The 15,964-nt window shown below is 27.9% G+C and overlaps 1 protein-coding gene across 1 annotated transcript in view; it reads right to left on the reverse strand.

Annotated features, from left to right (window-relative positions):
* Positions 1-2,625: 2,625 nt before the first annotated feature.
* mei-218 (meiotic 218) overlaps positions 2,626-15,964 on the reverse strand; it is a 46,542-nt gene continuing 33,203 nt past the window's right edge. The window contains exons 9-11 of the mRNA XM_075354411.1: positions 9,758-9,885; positions 7,038-7,218; positions 2,626-2,843 (exon numbers count right to left, since the gene is read on the reverse strand). Of these exons, the coding sequence (XP_075210526.1) occupies positions 2,745-2,843; positions 7,038-7,218; positions 9,758-9,885 (408 nt within the window). The 3' untranslated portion in view covers positions 2,626-2,744. The remainder of the gene's footprint in view (positions 2,844-7,037; positions 7,219-9,757; positions 9,886-15,964) is intronic.

Consider the following 15,964-nt stretch of genomic DNA (forward strand, 5'->3'; position numbering starts at 1 on the left):
AAGAAAGAAGCATTTGGAAAAATATAGTTAAAAGAAGAGACAGACTTATAGGCCACATACTAAGGCATCCTGGAATAGTCGCTTTAATATGGGAAGGACAGGTAGAAGGGAAAAATTGTGTAGGCAGGCCACGTTTGGAGTATATAAAACAAATTGTTGGGGATGTAGGATGTAGAGGGTATACTGAAATGAAACGACTAGCACTAGATAGGGAATCTTGGAGAGCTGCATCAAACCAGTCAAATGACTGAAGACAAAAAAAAAAAAAAGTTGAATATTTATATTTTCTAAAACTCTGGGTCTCTCCTTTGTTCATCATCTGATAAATATGTACGACCTTCAACATTAATACTTTCTTCTTTGTCTTATTCCCATATTTTTAGTGGTACTGGAATTTGAAACTGGTCTTATAGCAGGGGAAATATCACAATATTTAACAGTATGTCTAGTCTTAGCTGTTATCCCTAATATTTTCATTATACAAAAGTAGCAGTCCAGAAATGATCCTTTGGTTCTCACTAAACCTTGCAAATGTCATGTGATGAAATCCATTCTGTCAACCAGTCAACAACATAAATTGCAGCAATTGTGAGAAGCCCAGGGCTGTCCTGATCACCTACTCTACATTCAAAATAAAGTTCATATAATTTTTTTATCAATAGAACTGTATTTCTCCTCTGAGATCTTCATGCTATCTCACCACAAATGTTGCAGAACTGTGTGGCATTTTTATTATAAAGGTTTACGCAATACACTCACAAACACATATTACAAAACTTTATACACACATTAATGCAGTGTATATATTGACATTATAGGGAAAAATATCATAAATTGGTAGGAAAATTAGCTGCACCACTAAATGATATACACACAGAGCTTGCACTTGGCTGATGCAGTTGAGATTTTTCTTGGCCAGTATGATACATTGTTTATTGTGTACAATATTACATCCAGCACTAAGTCACCAAAACAAAATTCATTTATGCTGCACAGTGTGTAACTAATACCACATGACTATTGGGTGAGATAATTATAATTAGATAAAAAATATGACATGAATCATATGTATATCATTTATAATCATTTTACTTACTGCGTATAATAATACTAAATTATAATACTTATTTTTCATGAGTGTTTATCTACTCAAATAATTATACTTTATTTAGCAATGTAACTGCTGCAATAAATAATTTAATGTATTTGCATTGTTCATGCACATGTACTTGATGGAAAAAAGGAAGGGCAATCACAAAAAATTTGAGGCTAACAGGAAAATCAGTAAATATTGAACATGCAACAAAATCATTGTTGACCAGAGTAATGTGTAGGAATAAATCATACCTATGCAAATGTTTTCATTTGTGCAAATTTAAGCACATGGAAATTTTCTTACCTTTTCTTTTTATGCTGAAAATAAGTTATAATATATGTGAGGCGCCATGGAAAAACAGCACTCATGTTCCATCAGATCCAATCTGAGTTTTTAACTTATTGCTATTACAGAATTAAACACTAAACATATTTGGTATTTTTATTCCTCTTTATCATAATTAACAATAGCTAGTCAGATTGTCATGCCAAGTTGCATACTCCACAGGATTCAAATCGCTTACCTAGGCGACCTGTACCAAACTGACTTGCTTCACTTTACTGATTTCCAAAACATTTTTCAAATAAAATTCATCTAACACAAAATAAAGCAAAATGACTGTATAATGAAAAAAAAAAAAAAAAATTGCCACTGCATCTAGGTTGAATTGCCAATATTATAAATCTAGTCAAAGTATTAAAATATTAATGTTTCAAATACAAAGTTTTTTTTTGGCAAATGGTAAAAAAGTTAAATGATGTTATTTACATTTTATCAGGTTATGGACAAAGACAAATGTAACAGCCAACACTTGTCTAGAGGAGGACACATTGTCTGATGAAATTACCTATCAGATTACCTAAATGACCATTCATTATGATATAAGGACCAGAAAGTTGGCATAGAAGAATTTTGTAAAAAACAATGTAAATCTCCACAGGTGAAAGACAGTATAAATAACAAGCTGCCTTGTTTTCTGGTAACCAGAAAACAGATTAGTGCCCATCAACAGAAAATGTTGTTACATAAGGGAAAGTAATGGAAAAAGAAACAACTCTTACTTGCTAGGAAGAGTTATTAGTATACAAATGTTTAACATGCATTCAAAGTATATTAAAAGAAGTTCATAAAAAATATGTTAATAGGCTAAGCACAAGATTTATGTGATGTTCAAATCAACAAATCTGTTTCAAATATTATTAAGTCAGCTACAATTGAGATTTATTCTAAATTATGTCTTTTAACTCATCCAAAATTAAAGATATAATAAGTACATTTTTTCTTTTGTATGTTATTTTTTTAAAAAATCCTTGCGTATAAAAATAGTGATAGACAGAATTCTGAAGATGGCCAATGTCACTTCTCTTGTTATCTGGAACCAACCTTGAATAGTACTAAGCAAAAGTAAATCTGATTAAAGGTGCAACTGTGACAATGCATTTAAACCTATTTAAGATTAAGTGATGGAATAGGTTGAAGAGAAATAAAATTTTAACTCTTTCTGTAGAAGGTGTCTAAATAAATAAATTCTTTAATTATCAAATTTGATTAATTACATTAAGTTTTTTCTGAAAAATACTGGCTACATGAAATCAAATTTTCTTCATCTTTATCTTACATGTTTAATTATTTGTTATGTGTTGATGCTTTATTCCTTTACAAACATGTTAGGAAAGCTTTCATCACATACAAGTGATTTCAATGAATCTTCAAGCCAGACAGAAAGCTTTCTAATGTTAATATCAACCTTGAAAAATAAATAAAAAGTAATGTGATTAAACTTCATGTTATACTTTTACTGATACAATTTCAAAGTTTAACATGGTAATTACTAAGCAAGAATACCTACATACCACACAAGAAAGTCATATACAGTAATTGCCTTTCTAATTGCAGTTATGTCACCAATTGCAATGTTAAGTTTAGAAGATGTACCAATGTACCCAAAACCTGAAAAAACTCTCTTAACCTTTTGAACAAATTTTCCTAATTCTAAATTTTTTAAGAAATAATATTGCTGTTATTGCCTTTATTATTCATTTTAACAGGAAGAACAGATCTTTTGCAGTGTTAAAAAATTAACTAGTTAAAATTATATAGAAATATACAACCATGAAGAGAAAAGAAGAGAATCAAATTCAGTTAAAATGAATAAACATAATTGATATAACACAGCAATACTGATAGTTATAACTGATGTAACATAAAAAAGCAGAAGTGGTACATAATATCAGTAGAAAATAAAAATTTAATCAAATAAGACAGATATCAGAACAATGAATATATTTTTAGGCATATAGGATTAGTACAAGTAAATAAATGTTTTTTTGTAGCTTAGTTTCTTTAATAGTACTTGTGATGCATAGCATAAAGGAGTTGTGCATTTGAAAAGTACTGGAAAAAATAAGAAAAATTAATTTTCATTTATCATTATTATTGAAATAGAGAATAATTTTTACATTTGTAGAAGATAAAAATTTGGCTATGGGAACTCCTATTTACAAATTAAATTGCAGTACTGAAAGGATTAAAAATATCATTACTGTTCCTATGAGTTACAGCAAGTTCACTGCCTGTTTAAACAATATATACTAATCACTCAACTGATCCTAGCTCAATTCTCAGCAAGAATCTGGATTTTTTAAAATTGTATTATCATAAAGAAATTTAAATATATAATTGGGTCTATTAGAGTCCACAACTGAATAAATATAAATATAGTATAGTACAAAAAATAAATAAATCTATTAATAAAGAAAAATAAATAAATATAAATATTATATTAAGTATAAATGTTGTATAATACAATATGTGTTAAGGATGCATTCTCCTATTAACTGACTGTGCTCTGCTGCAAAGAACTAAAGGTGTCAGATAGAATACACCATGCAGTTGATACAAAAATAATGTTTACTATATAAAATATGTAGGATGATCAAAATAAAATGTTTATCTACAGCTTTTATTATGATGTCTGCCCATGGGGTTGTCTAATACCAGTTGGAGGAGTCTAATCCATTGTCCATTGTGAGATAAAGAGATTTTTTGCATATGTAGTAGTGAATTTTTTCAACATAAATACCATGCATGGTTCTCTTCAGTTTTATCTTGCTGATTATGAGCAACTTATTAGGTGGCAGCTGGCCATCCTATTTTGTGGGATATATCACATCCTGATTTTAATGTTAAAAAAAAAGTTTAATTTGCCAGACTGAAGAGATCGGAATAAGATTGGAAGAATGATCAATAAAAGAATTTTCAATAAGAAAACTATTATTGGAGTTAACTCCAATAATAAACAAGTTTATAGTTTTTTTTCTTCTTTAGGTTCATTATTCATGATAAGTAATACAGTGTATAAAATTATTGTATCTTGTTCACTTCAACTGCATAACTGTTCTGTAATGCAGGCTGCATGAAACACACTACCAGCAGAACATCCTCTAAGGCCAGGCTATTCTCCACCTGATGTCTTTCATTTTCTACAGCAGATCGTAGTCAATCACTAGGGGGAAAAAACCTTAATATGGCTGTCTGTAATATAGCTCAAATGAGAAAATATAATTTTTAAGTGATAATAATAAAGGTAACTTTTAAAATAATTTTTCATGTTCTGTGCAGAATGTTTTCATTCATGTTTTTCTTGCTGATGCATTCAGTATGAATGAAACTGACAACTGGTTTCTTTTTTTTTACAGTTTTTATATTTTATTTATCACATCCAAAATAAATTTTTTAAATTAAATTAAAATTTTATTGTTAACAGAAAATAATGTTCCAATTTTGCTCTCTAAAACATTCTATCTTAAAGCTGGTTTTGCTATACTGTTAATTTTTTTCAGTATTTGTTGTTAATGAAATTTTCAAGCACAACAGATAAATATTGAATTTATCCTACCAAATGAAAGGCTCAAAAAAAGCATGAAATATCATTACATTATACTCATTAAAATAGTTAGCAAAGTAGTTTCAAGCGTGCAAGTAGTAGTGTGCTCTCTCTCACACACACAAACACACACGCGCGCGCGCGCGCGCACCCTTATATTCCCTTATATTTCCCTTTGTTATTTTTAACAAATGTATTCAGTTGAAGAAAACAAAATGTACCTACAAATAAATATACATTTTTTGTAATAAAGCCAATTTCAAGTTCGATCTCTCTGTAATGTATGTATGCCCTTAATGAGGATTTGCCCTTCACATGTATTTGTTTAATGTGTTGCAATTTGAAGTTCGATCTGGTAATGTTATGTATGAATGCCCATGTGAAGTTGAGGATTTACCCTTCTGGTGATGCATTTGTTTAATGTTTCCTTCTCTTTTGAATAGATAAAAATAAAGTGGATAAAATAAAGTATCCACTTACCAACAATTGTTTGTACTTTATTTTTATATAAACTGTATAATACCAATACCAATGGTGCCAGATGTTAAGAAACTTTAACCCAAAATCTGATTTTAACCTCTTAAGGATGGGAAATTCTGTAATTAATTTCCACAGAATTTCATAGTTAGCATTTGTGCTGAATTTTCTATTAAATATGACAGTAATAGCCAGTGGAGCTAAATAATCCATGTTTAACCTTTCTCCTTTTTTTTTGGACTGTCTAAACTCATTCAAAAATGTAGATTTTTAATGCCTGCTTCACTTGTTTATCCTTTACTCCTTCCCCTCCTTCCATGTAAATGCTTTTTGTGGCTTTCAAGTTTAGGACTTCCTATAATGAACTTACCTAGTAATTTTACTAAGACTGTATAATGATCCTTGATCAACGTTTACATATGTTAATTATGCTTACTGCACATTTCACTTTAATCGTGTATAAATTTTTGTTCTCCTTTGGAGTACTTTTCCTGTTTGAAAAGAGTACTATAAAATTCATTTGGGAGTTCTTTGAATTATCTGGGCTTTGGTTTTTACTTTGTAATTTAATTTAAATTTGGCAGAAGGGATGAAACCATTTTATTTGCTGCACAAAAACAGGCATATATTATTACTAGTTAGAAGCTTGAAAGAAAACTATGAACTTTACATGCTCCAACTGATTGTGGAAACTATTTAACACTTGTTATTTTCAGGATCTCTATCCCTCTGTAAATTGAGCAGTCTACCAGAGAGAAAATATTGAATACCATAATAAGCATTTAGTTGGCTTAGAACCAACCTTAGTTATTGACAAACAAGTTTTTAGGATTGATGAAAAGTAAGCCTAAAATATTTTACATATGTATTTATTTCGCAGGAGGAGTTGCAGAACTGAATTCTAATCTCTATCACAGTTTGCATCACAGAAGACAGGAACTATAAAATCCATACTTAATCTGGCTTCACTCTTTTAAAACTGTTTCAAAGGGAAAACCTGAGATATGTTTTATAGAATTGTAATCAATTAAGAATTTCAAATGTGTATCTTTTTATTTTTACATAAATCAATATGCACCCCATTTTAAATGCAGATTTTTAAAATGTGTGTGTTATATCCATAATAAAAAATGATACAACTTATTCAAAGATAAAAACAAATTCCTAAGTTTTTCTGTTTGAAAATTTACATAACTCATCAAAATTTTATCTCCTTAATTATTTACAAGTATGATTACTTTGAAATATCACTAAAAAAAAACCTACGGTAGTTAATGAACAACCTGTAACAATGAAAAATTATATCTCATTCAACCATCTGATATTAAGGCATTTCATTCATTTATTAAGAAAAAATATGCCATTTCTTTTCAGTTCTTTACAAATTTTTTTTTAACAAACCACTTCAGTTAAATAAATCTTATTTTACAGGAGTTTTATTGTAAAAACAGTTTAAGAACATACGCAGCAAGGTTGATAGAATTTTTCATTTATAAGTTCAATTAACATCCCCAGGTTTTCATTCACCCTTATGCATCCAGTAATTTCGATTAAAGAATGAAAATAGCTGATAATTACCTGTTCAGGAATGGTTGATTCTGAAGACAAAGTTGGTTTATTTAATTGTAAATTCTGCATAAAGGATGGTCCATAAATATTATTAAAAGACTGTTCATAAAGATATATAATGTATATTACGTCCTCTTCAGTCACTTCTTGACGCATTGCAATACGAGCATGTGCTTCTGATAGTGCTGCCCTGCAAATTTTATTAGGAGTATAGTAATTACAACAATTGTAATTATCATCAGCGGTAATTATAATAATGATAATGATCAATATTTTTATAATATTTCATACAACTAATTTTTAAAGACAAATGAAGTTTACTAAAATAATGAACTTGGTACTTACTGGAGAACCAAGGTTGTCCTAATAATTTTCTGGCACACTCTGCTCTTCTATATTTGCTTAAATTTATTTAATCTTGTGAAAATTCATCAACATACTGACCACTGTGCCAAATAACCTAAAATAACCACCGAACACAGTATCAGAACCTACATTTGGTACTTTGGAAGTTTTATTCTGTATAGATCATTTGAGGGATGGGGGTACTACTCCAGAGATAATAAAACAGTTCCAGTATTTATATAGATAGCATAAAGAAGAGAAAATTTTGAATGCATGACATAAATCCATTGATTTAAAAAATTAAATACATAATTATAAGACGCAATATTGCAGTTGGTTTAGGCCTTAAATGAAATTCTACCAAATATGAAAGGCGAAGAAGCATTGCTCTATATTACTTAAGTTGTAAAACATTTCCATCTTAGCTTATAAAAATGTTGCACATTGTATGTTTCAAGTAGCTCATACAATGATACCTTTGATACAGTAAAAACATTTACTTCCAATTATCTTTACACAGATGTCCTTGTAGGGTAAAAACTCACACTTTTTTATAACTAGATCCAACCATAGATGTGGTTAGATTTTGAAAAATTAACCTCAGTATCAGTATATTAATAATTTTTAAAACATTTCAATACTCTTAGATTATCACTGATTTAACTGTTAAATAAAGAAGTCAGTATTATGATATGTCTGACCACAATGTTCTCAAAGTGATTCTTATACAACAAATGTGTGTGTGTTTGAGAGTGAACACATACATATATGGTTTTAACTATAATAATAACGTTTATTGTTTATACAATCACATTTCAAAAATGGTCACTCATTCTCTACCACAATTAAATCAAGTTGAACTATTACTGTACAAAATTTTGTACAGTTGCAATTGTCAAGTCTCAGTTGAATGTTTGGTTCTATCAGTTGTTAATCCAATTTTTGTAATTAAAAATAAAAGAACTTATTCTGTATATGAGGGCGGTTTGGAAAATTTGCAGCCTGATACAGAGATATGGCTGCTAGGAGGCCAAAATGGCAATTTGTAGTTAATGTAATATCCATTAAATAGCACACTAAACAGTTTCCAACATGTCTTTTCAGTTATTTAATTATTTTGGTTAAGAGGTAGTACATGAGTGTTTTTTTGTGCAAAATGAATAAAATTGAAATTCGAGCAGTAATAAAATATTTTGTTGTGAAAGGTTTAATCCAAGCAGATAAAAAACTGATAGATTCAACATTAATTAATTCTCCATCATTTTCAAAGGTAAAAAAGTGAGCAGCTGAATTCAAACGCAGTCAAACCTTTGATGATGAGCATTCAGGACACCCTGAAATTGCCACAACTGATGAAAACATTGCAAAAATCCACAATGCGGTATTAAAAGATCAACGATTGAAAATACGCAAGCTTGAAGAGACTGTAAAAATATCAGTAGACTGTACTCACAACATCCTACATGAGCATTTGCGTATGAGAAAGTTATCAGCGCAATGGGTGCTGCGTTTGTTAACAGTTGACCAGAAATGCACTCGAATGAATAGTGTTTGGAAACTCAGTAGTGTTTGGATATGTTCAACTGTAATTCAACTGAACTTTTGTGCTGTTTCATTACTGTTGTACTGTTGATGAAACATAGATTCATTATTACATCCCTGAGACGAAGCAACAATCTAACAGTGGGTTGAAACCAATGGAAATGCTCCAAAGGCAAAAAGTGTTCGATCAGTGGGAAAAGTCATGATCACTGTTTTTTGGGATGTTCATGGTGTGGTGCTCATAGACTATATAGAAAAAGGAAAAAAATCACCAGAGAATATTATGCAGCATTGTTGGAGGCCATTAAAACCAAACGTCTACATTTGGGGAAGAAAAAAGTGCTTTTTCTCCATGACAATGCACTCTCACGCACACGTCCTCTGTTGTTGCTGTTAAAATTCATGAAATATGTTTAGAATTGCTCCCACATGCACCATATTCACCAGATTTGCTACTGGTGATTATTTCCTGTTCCCGAATTTGAAGAAATGTCTTGGTGGCTGAAGATTTGTCTCAAATGATGAAGTCATAGCTGAGATAGACGCCTATTATGCAGAGCTTGAGAAATCGTATTTTTCTGAAGGAATAAATAAGCTGGAAAGGCAATGGACTATGTGTATTACTTTAAAAGATGACTTTGTTGAAATTAAAAATAATTTGGTACGAAATTTTGTGTTTTCTCTCTTAGGCTGTGAACTTTTCGAACCACCCTTGTTCATAGTGACAGAATAATTATGTTGTTGAATTTTCACATTGACATAAAATAAATTAATAAACTCTTAATCAATAAAGCATACCAATAAAACTGAACAATATGTAAATGACAAGGTAATAAACTGACATTATTTTAATAGTAGATAAAGGCAGACATCCTGGTCGAGAACGACGAAGAGCAACAAAGTATTTCTTCAACAGGTTACTTGCCTTTTGTGAGATAGTCACAGGGTAAGATGAAACAATTTCTAGATACTGTAAAAAGACAAAACAAATTTATTTAGTAATACAGTGTAGTGCATATTAAATAACATTTACCATAAAATGATAAATATTGAAACATAGATGATTAATCATTGAGTAGTTTACAAAGATTTTAAGAGAACACTGAGTTTTAGTATAAAAATGTTACATTCCCAGACTGTGATAAGTTTTTCAATGGTTTCTTAAATATTACTAATACAATAAAAGCAATTATTTTTAATTGGACTTCCTCCCACTTCCCTTAATAAGTGTTCCTTCAATTAGCAACAGAAAATGCACCTGGCCAAGCAGGGAGCAAGAGTTACAATGGAACAGTAAAAATATTTATCTAGTGTACCCTCTGAACTGAGAAAAGATAAAAATATTTGTGTAAAGGGTAGTACTTCATGATAGAGAAACACAGAAATTAGGAAAAGCTGAAAATAAAAGAATAGTTTTTAATAGAAATCAATTATTAAAATAAAATTAAAGTACTAACAAAATTTTATACATATAAAAATTTTAAAAATATCGTAAATTTAGTAGACTATTAAATTATCCAGTTCATTTAAATTGTTCAATAAATTTATTACCCTGTTCATCCAAAGAGTTTTGTGGCAATAATTTAATAAATAACTCAGTTTCATAACCACTGGTATATGTTCTTTATATTGTATCTTCAATGAAGATAACAATTTGTCAGAAATTTTCATTGTAAATTTTGACAGCAGCATTCTAAAATATAAATTGGTCATTGGTTTAATTTTTTTTGTACTGTAAACTTTGGTTAGTGACAATTAGCATGCTCTTCCATTCTATCCATTCTACCAGTGCCATTGTATCAATGTCATTTTGGCTTAATGTAAACTGGTTTCATAAAATGTTATGTAATTTTTTTAAGCATTCAAAACAGTCATTTTAAACTTTTAAATTCATTTTCTCCAAACATTCTTACCACTTGGAAAACTTTAACTTGAATAATTGGCCCTAAATAGAAATCCTTTTACACTTACACCAACAAACGAATCCAATATTTTTTATTATGTCGTACATTCTTATTTTAAAGCAATGTTAACTAAAACTGTTTATAAAATTGAAAAAAAAGTTATTCATTGTAATTCTTTACATTATAAAGTACATCTTTTTCACTAGTTAAAATGTTAAGTAAGATATTTTGTACTTGGACATTTATCAGTAATGAAAAACAGAATAATAATACACAAATAAAATTGTATTAAGAGAATTCAAGCAATTTTTTTTTAAGTACATAAAAAAATAACTGTTACATTTGGCAAATTTCTAAAATTTTAATAAATTCACTGAAACTGCAAGCAACAATAAAATATTAAAAAAGAAAGCATAAAACTAAATTGAAGAAGCAAACAATATATTGAATTACTCCAGCACATTAGGTAGATAATAAACTATTAAAAATATTTTACTGAAACTAATCTTTTTAAGATTCATATTATTCTTCTTTACTGTTAAATTTTATTAAATAAACCACCTAGTATAAATACTGTGTATGATAAGACATATTCCTCCTTAATTTTTCATGAAAGTACTTTTGTGGGATCCCACTTACTCAGATAAGATTAAAATAATTTCGTTATTGCATAATAAAAATACTAAAATAATGAAAATTGAGGATAAAGCTAATAAAATGTAAAATATATGTCTAACTATTTTGAATTTAACAACAAATATTACAAACCAAAAAATACCTTACCTATGGGTTTTCCACTATGAGCAATTGTGTCCGAAATATATTAACAGGATTTTGAGAGTAAATTAGTACATGACATCACTGGTACACATAAAGTTTTAATATGGATACAGCATGTATATGATATTCTCATTGTATGTAACCCGGTAATAAAGAATGAACATCTAATAATATTAAATTAAATTCTTATTATTATAAGAATTTAAATTTATATTTAAAATTCACATTTAAAATAGGTAATAGAATATTAAATTATTAAGATGTCAATATCAAACAAATGAAGACAACAAAATTGAAACATCTGTATATAGAAAACCTATATCTAATAATATAACAATTCATAAAAAATCAAATCACCTTTGGTCTCATAAAATTAACACGTATACAAATATGATTGATAGAACAATCAAACATAATAACAAAGAAAAGTTAAATAATGAAACAAACATCATAAAATATATAGTGGTTGAAAATGGATATGATACTATTGTATGTAATTAATAATATTTATAAAAAAACAACTACCAAAACACAATAACAAAATAACCTTATAACCATTACATCATAATAAGGTGTAAAAGAGTGAAAAAAATATACACAAAATATTTACACACCAATATCATTGAAAACATTACTAAAACTTACAATAAATAAATATTTAAACCACCATACAAACATAATAACCACAAAATAAAATATTTAAAAAAACAAATTAAATGTAATGATTGTGATGCTATTAATATAGGAAAAACAAACAGATCCTTTAAATATTGAATTCTTGAGTATTATACAAATTACAAAAATAATAAATTAGGTTTATCTAATATAGCAGACCATCTAATAAAAGAAATAAACATTCTATTTCTGATATTGGCACAAATTTAGAAATATTAGAATTAATAGAGATGACATAAAATTAAATGCATTAGAATAATATTATATACATAAATACAAAAGAAAATTCCAATTTGATAAACCATCAGACAGTTGTTAGAGGGAGACAGTCTTATAAAACTGCAGCAGAGAGCAGCACTCATATAAATTAATAAGCAATTTTTATTTTTTTATTTTTATTACACAATAACAAGATTTATTTCAATCATGACAGAATTCAGGATCCTGCAAAAACCTTTCATAAAAAATTAAGATAAGATGTATGTCTTATCTCAATATTTTATGTTACATAGATGGTTTATTTAAAAAACATTAAATATAATAAATTAATCTAAAAAGTAAACCCTCTTTAATATCAAATCAGTTGCTTATGACATAAAATATGGAAAATAACTGTAAAAACCTTTGCTTAGATATGATCAATATAAATGGAAAAAGAAACATTATCAGAAACATATATGAACTTTTTTTCAGTATGACATTGCACCAAATCTTGTTACACTCTGTTGTTGCCTTGTGGGAATTTTTTTTTAAGTTGTGTCACAACCCTCTCCTTCAGAAGCTTGATATAGCCATCACTTTTCAATATACCATCTATTGGAAGTTTAATGAACAAGGGCCATCAAATGTGAAAGAATTGGGAATGTTGTTGGATATGAGCCAGTGATGTGTTTTTATCTGATGCTTTTGTCATGTTAGGAACCCTTTGCACCTGAATGTAAAAATGTGACTAATCAGAAAACATAACATTTTTCCAGTCTTCTTTGGTCCAGTTAGGATGTGCTTTGGCCCACAAGAGTCCTTTTTTGCTCATTTCTGTTAAAAGCTGTTTATTAGCTGGCTGAACAGCTTTCAATCTAGCTGCAAGAAGTCTGTAGCTGAACAGTTCATTCTGTTCTACTGACTGCTAATTCTTGATTTAAGTGTATAGTAGATAATTTTAGATCAAGTTTACTTTTTCTCACTAATAACTGATCCTGTGTTGGAGTAGTTTTTCTTTTATGACCAAAGCAGTGTAGCCACAACATAAAAAAAAAACAAAAAATTCCTTGTGTTCTGATTAATTTGAATGCTACTGAACACAGGAACATATAAATGGTACACTTCTGAAAAATTACACATAGTAAAAAATAAAAATAAAAATAATAATAAAAATACAAAAAAAAAATAACATAATAAAAATATAATAAGTTAGTATATTATAATTTGATAATGATAGATTCAGATGCAACACTAGCAGTGTACAATTATTTTATTATTAATTGTTTAGAAGGAGACAAATGTTTCTTTTTTTTATATTTAAGTTATTGGGTTTTTAATAGTTTTTATATTAAAATCACTCATGATACTATATAAAGAAATAAAAAAGCATTTTTTATTTGTGTAAAGTATTTTTTATTTGTGCGCACACACACACATACACACACACACACACATACACAGGTGTAATAAACATGGGTTTATTGTAATAGTTAAATATTAAAAATAAATTATATTAAAGTAACAAAATAAATCTAATAAGAACTTTGTATGATTGTTTGATAAGACCTTAATGATTGTACTCAGACAAACCACGGACATTTATGAAACTAATCTGTATTTGTAAAACATAGATTAGTTTCATAAATGGAAGAGATTTACAGTATATGGTAGGAAAAACAAATACATTCATTAAAACTAGTTCTTGTAAATCAAGTATGTATGAAAACATTAAGGAAACATTAATTATATATCATAAAAGTAGAATATATTGGGATTTCATGAAGTAAATTAGACCAAGATATTAATATTTTTCTCAAATCATAGGTTAGAAGGTAAATAATTTGTACATTATAGTTAATGCTATACATTAGTTGATACTTATCACACTATAGTGTTATAAAAGTGGAAGTGTTTCAGCTTCTGTGAAGGATAAACATAAAATTAAAAATTGATTGTTAACTGCACTTTTCTGTAAATATACCGAGTTAGCTGGTATTTCACATTCATAAAACTTGAATATTTTTATAAATAATGGAAATAATAATAATAATGAATTATGATTTTATAAGAGATAATGTATAAAATGTCAACATAAATCTGAATACTAAATGTATCCTTAATTAGAGTTATCATAAGAAAATTAAAGTAAATGAGTTCATAAAAGTTATTTAAAATGACAGAATATATTTATATCTACTTATACTGGAAATAAAATTAATTAACTGATTCAGATTTACCAGATTATACTAATGAATAATTAGTTTTATCACAATAAACCAACCAGAGCAATCCCAGAAAACACAAAATAAAAAGAAAAATGTTGGATTATCAATGGTTTAAATTGTTTGCTTCTAGCAATTCAGTGGGAAAAGATTTAGTGTATGAAAAGTTTTCATACACTAAAAAAAGTGAAAAAATATGTCTATAATGTATAAGACAAATAAGACTACATTGCATGTACTACTAAAAAAGTAAATTTTATAGTAAATAGAGAAGAGGGAATAAATAGATTAATAAAGTTGCCATTAGCCTAAAGACAAACAGAAAAATATGACTGTAAAAGCTTTCACTAGAGACATTAATGCTGAGAAAAAAGTGACTTTTGACCCAAAAAGTCAAAAAAATTAAGTACAATTTGGAGTGTCATTAAAACTGAAAAGGTAATAATTTAAAATCAGGATGAAGAAATAAATGTAAAATATAATAACAATGACAAGTCTTGTACCTGCTTGAAATTAGTAATTATAGCACTTCTAGAGATAACGCTGAATATTGTTCAAAATAATACTACTAACAGTATCACTAATCCCTGTTAAAATTATTGTATTTAAACAGGTGATGGTCTTTCATTATCTAATGAAGTTGGAATCATACAAAAATTTTTTTTTTGTAATAATCTACAAAAAAAAAAATTAAAAGTCAGCGAGTTTAAATGATATCTCTGAATCAACAATTAAAATATAAAATGTTTTTAGGGAAGCTTCTCTCTCATTTGATAAATGTTTCATTTCATGAGAATAAATTTTCTGGTAAACTAAAAGATGTAAAAAATGTAATTTTCTTTTAAAATTCTGTTATATTTCAAAAAAAAAAGAATGAAAAAATACTGTGGTTCACAGATCATTATTTTACATAAATAAGTATAATAGTATTAAATACATTACAAATTATCAAAGGGAAACTCTATTAGAATAGCATTCATCTCTTTATTGTAGAAGACGCAAAAATTTACTTCTGCATTTTTAGATTTTACAAAAATGTCTACATTTTTATAATATTTGAAAAAAAACATAGTTGTAGAAAGAGATTTCTACTTAAGTAATTTGAGTCATACTTAAGAATGTTGAGATTTTAGATAAATGTGTCATGAGTTTGTTAAGTGGAATTAGCTTTAACCTGAAGGTTCAATGTTAAATTCCACTTTTAGATTTATAAATTTAAATATTTAATAGTGCAATGAATATCTAATTAGAAATGGATTAATATTAA

This window comes from Lycorma delicatula, chromosome 1, assembly GCF_047948215.1.
Source record: "Lycorma delicatula isolate Av1 chromosome 1, ASM4794821v1, whole genome shotgun sequence".
Lineage (NCBI taxonomy): Eukaryota > Metazoa > Arthropoda > Insecta > Hemiptera > Fulgoridae > Lycorma > Lycorma delicatula.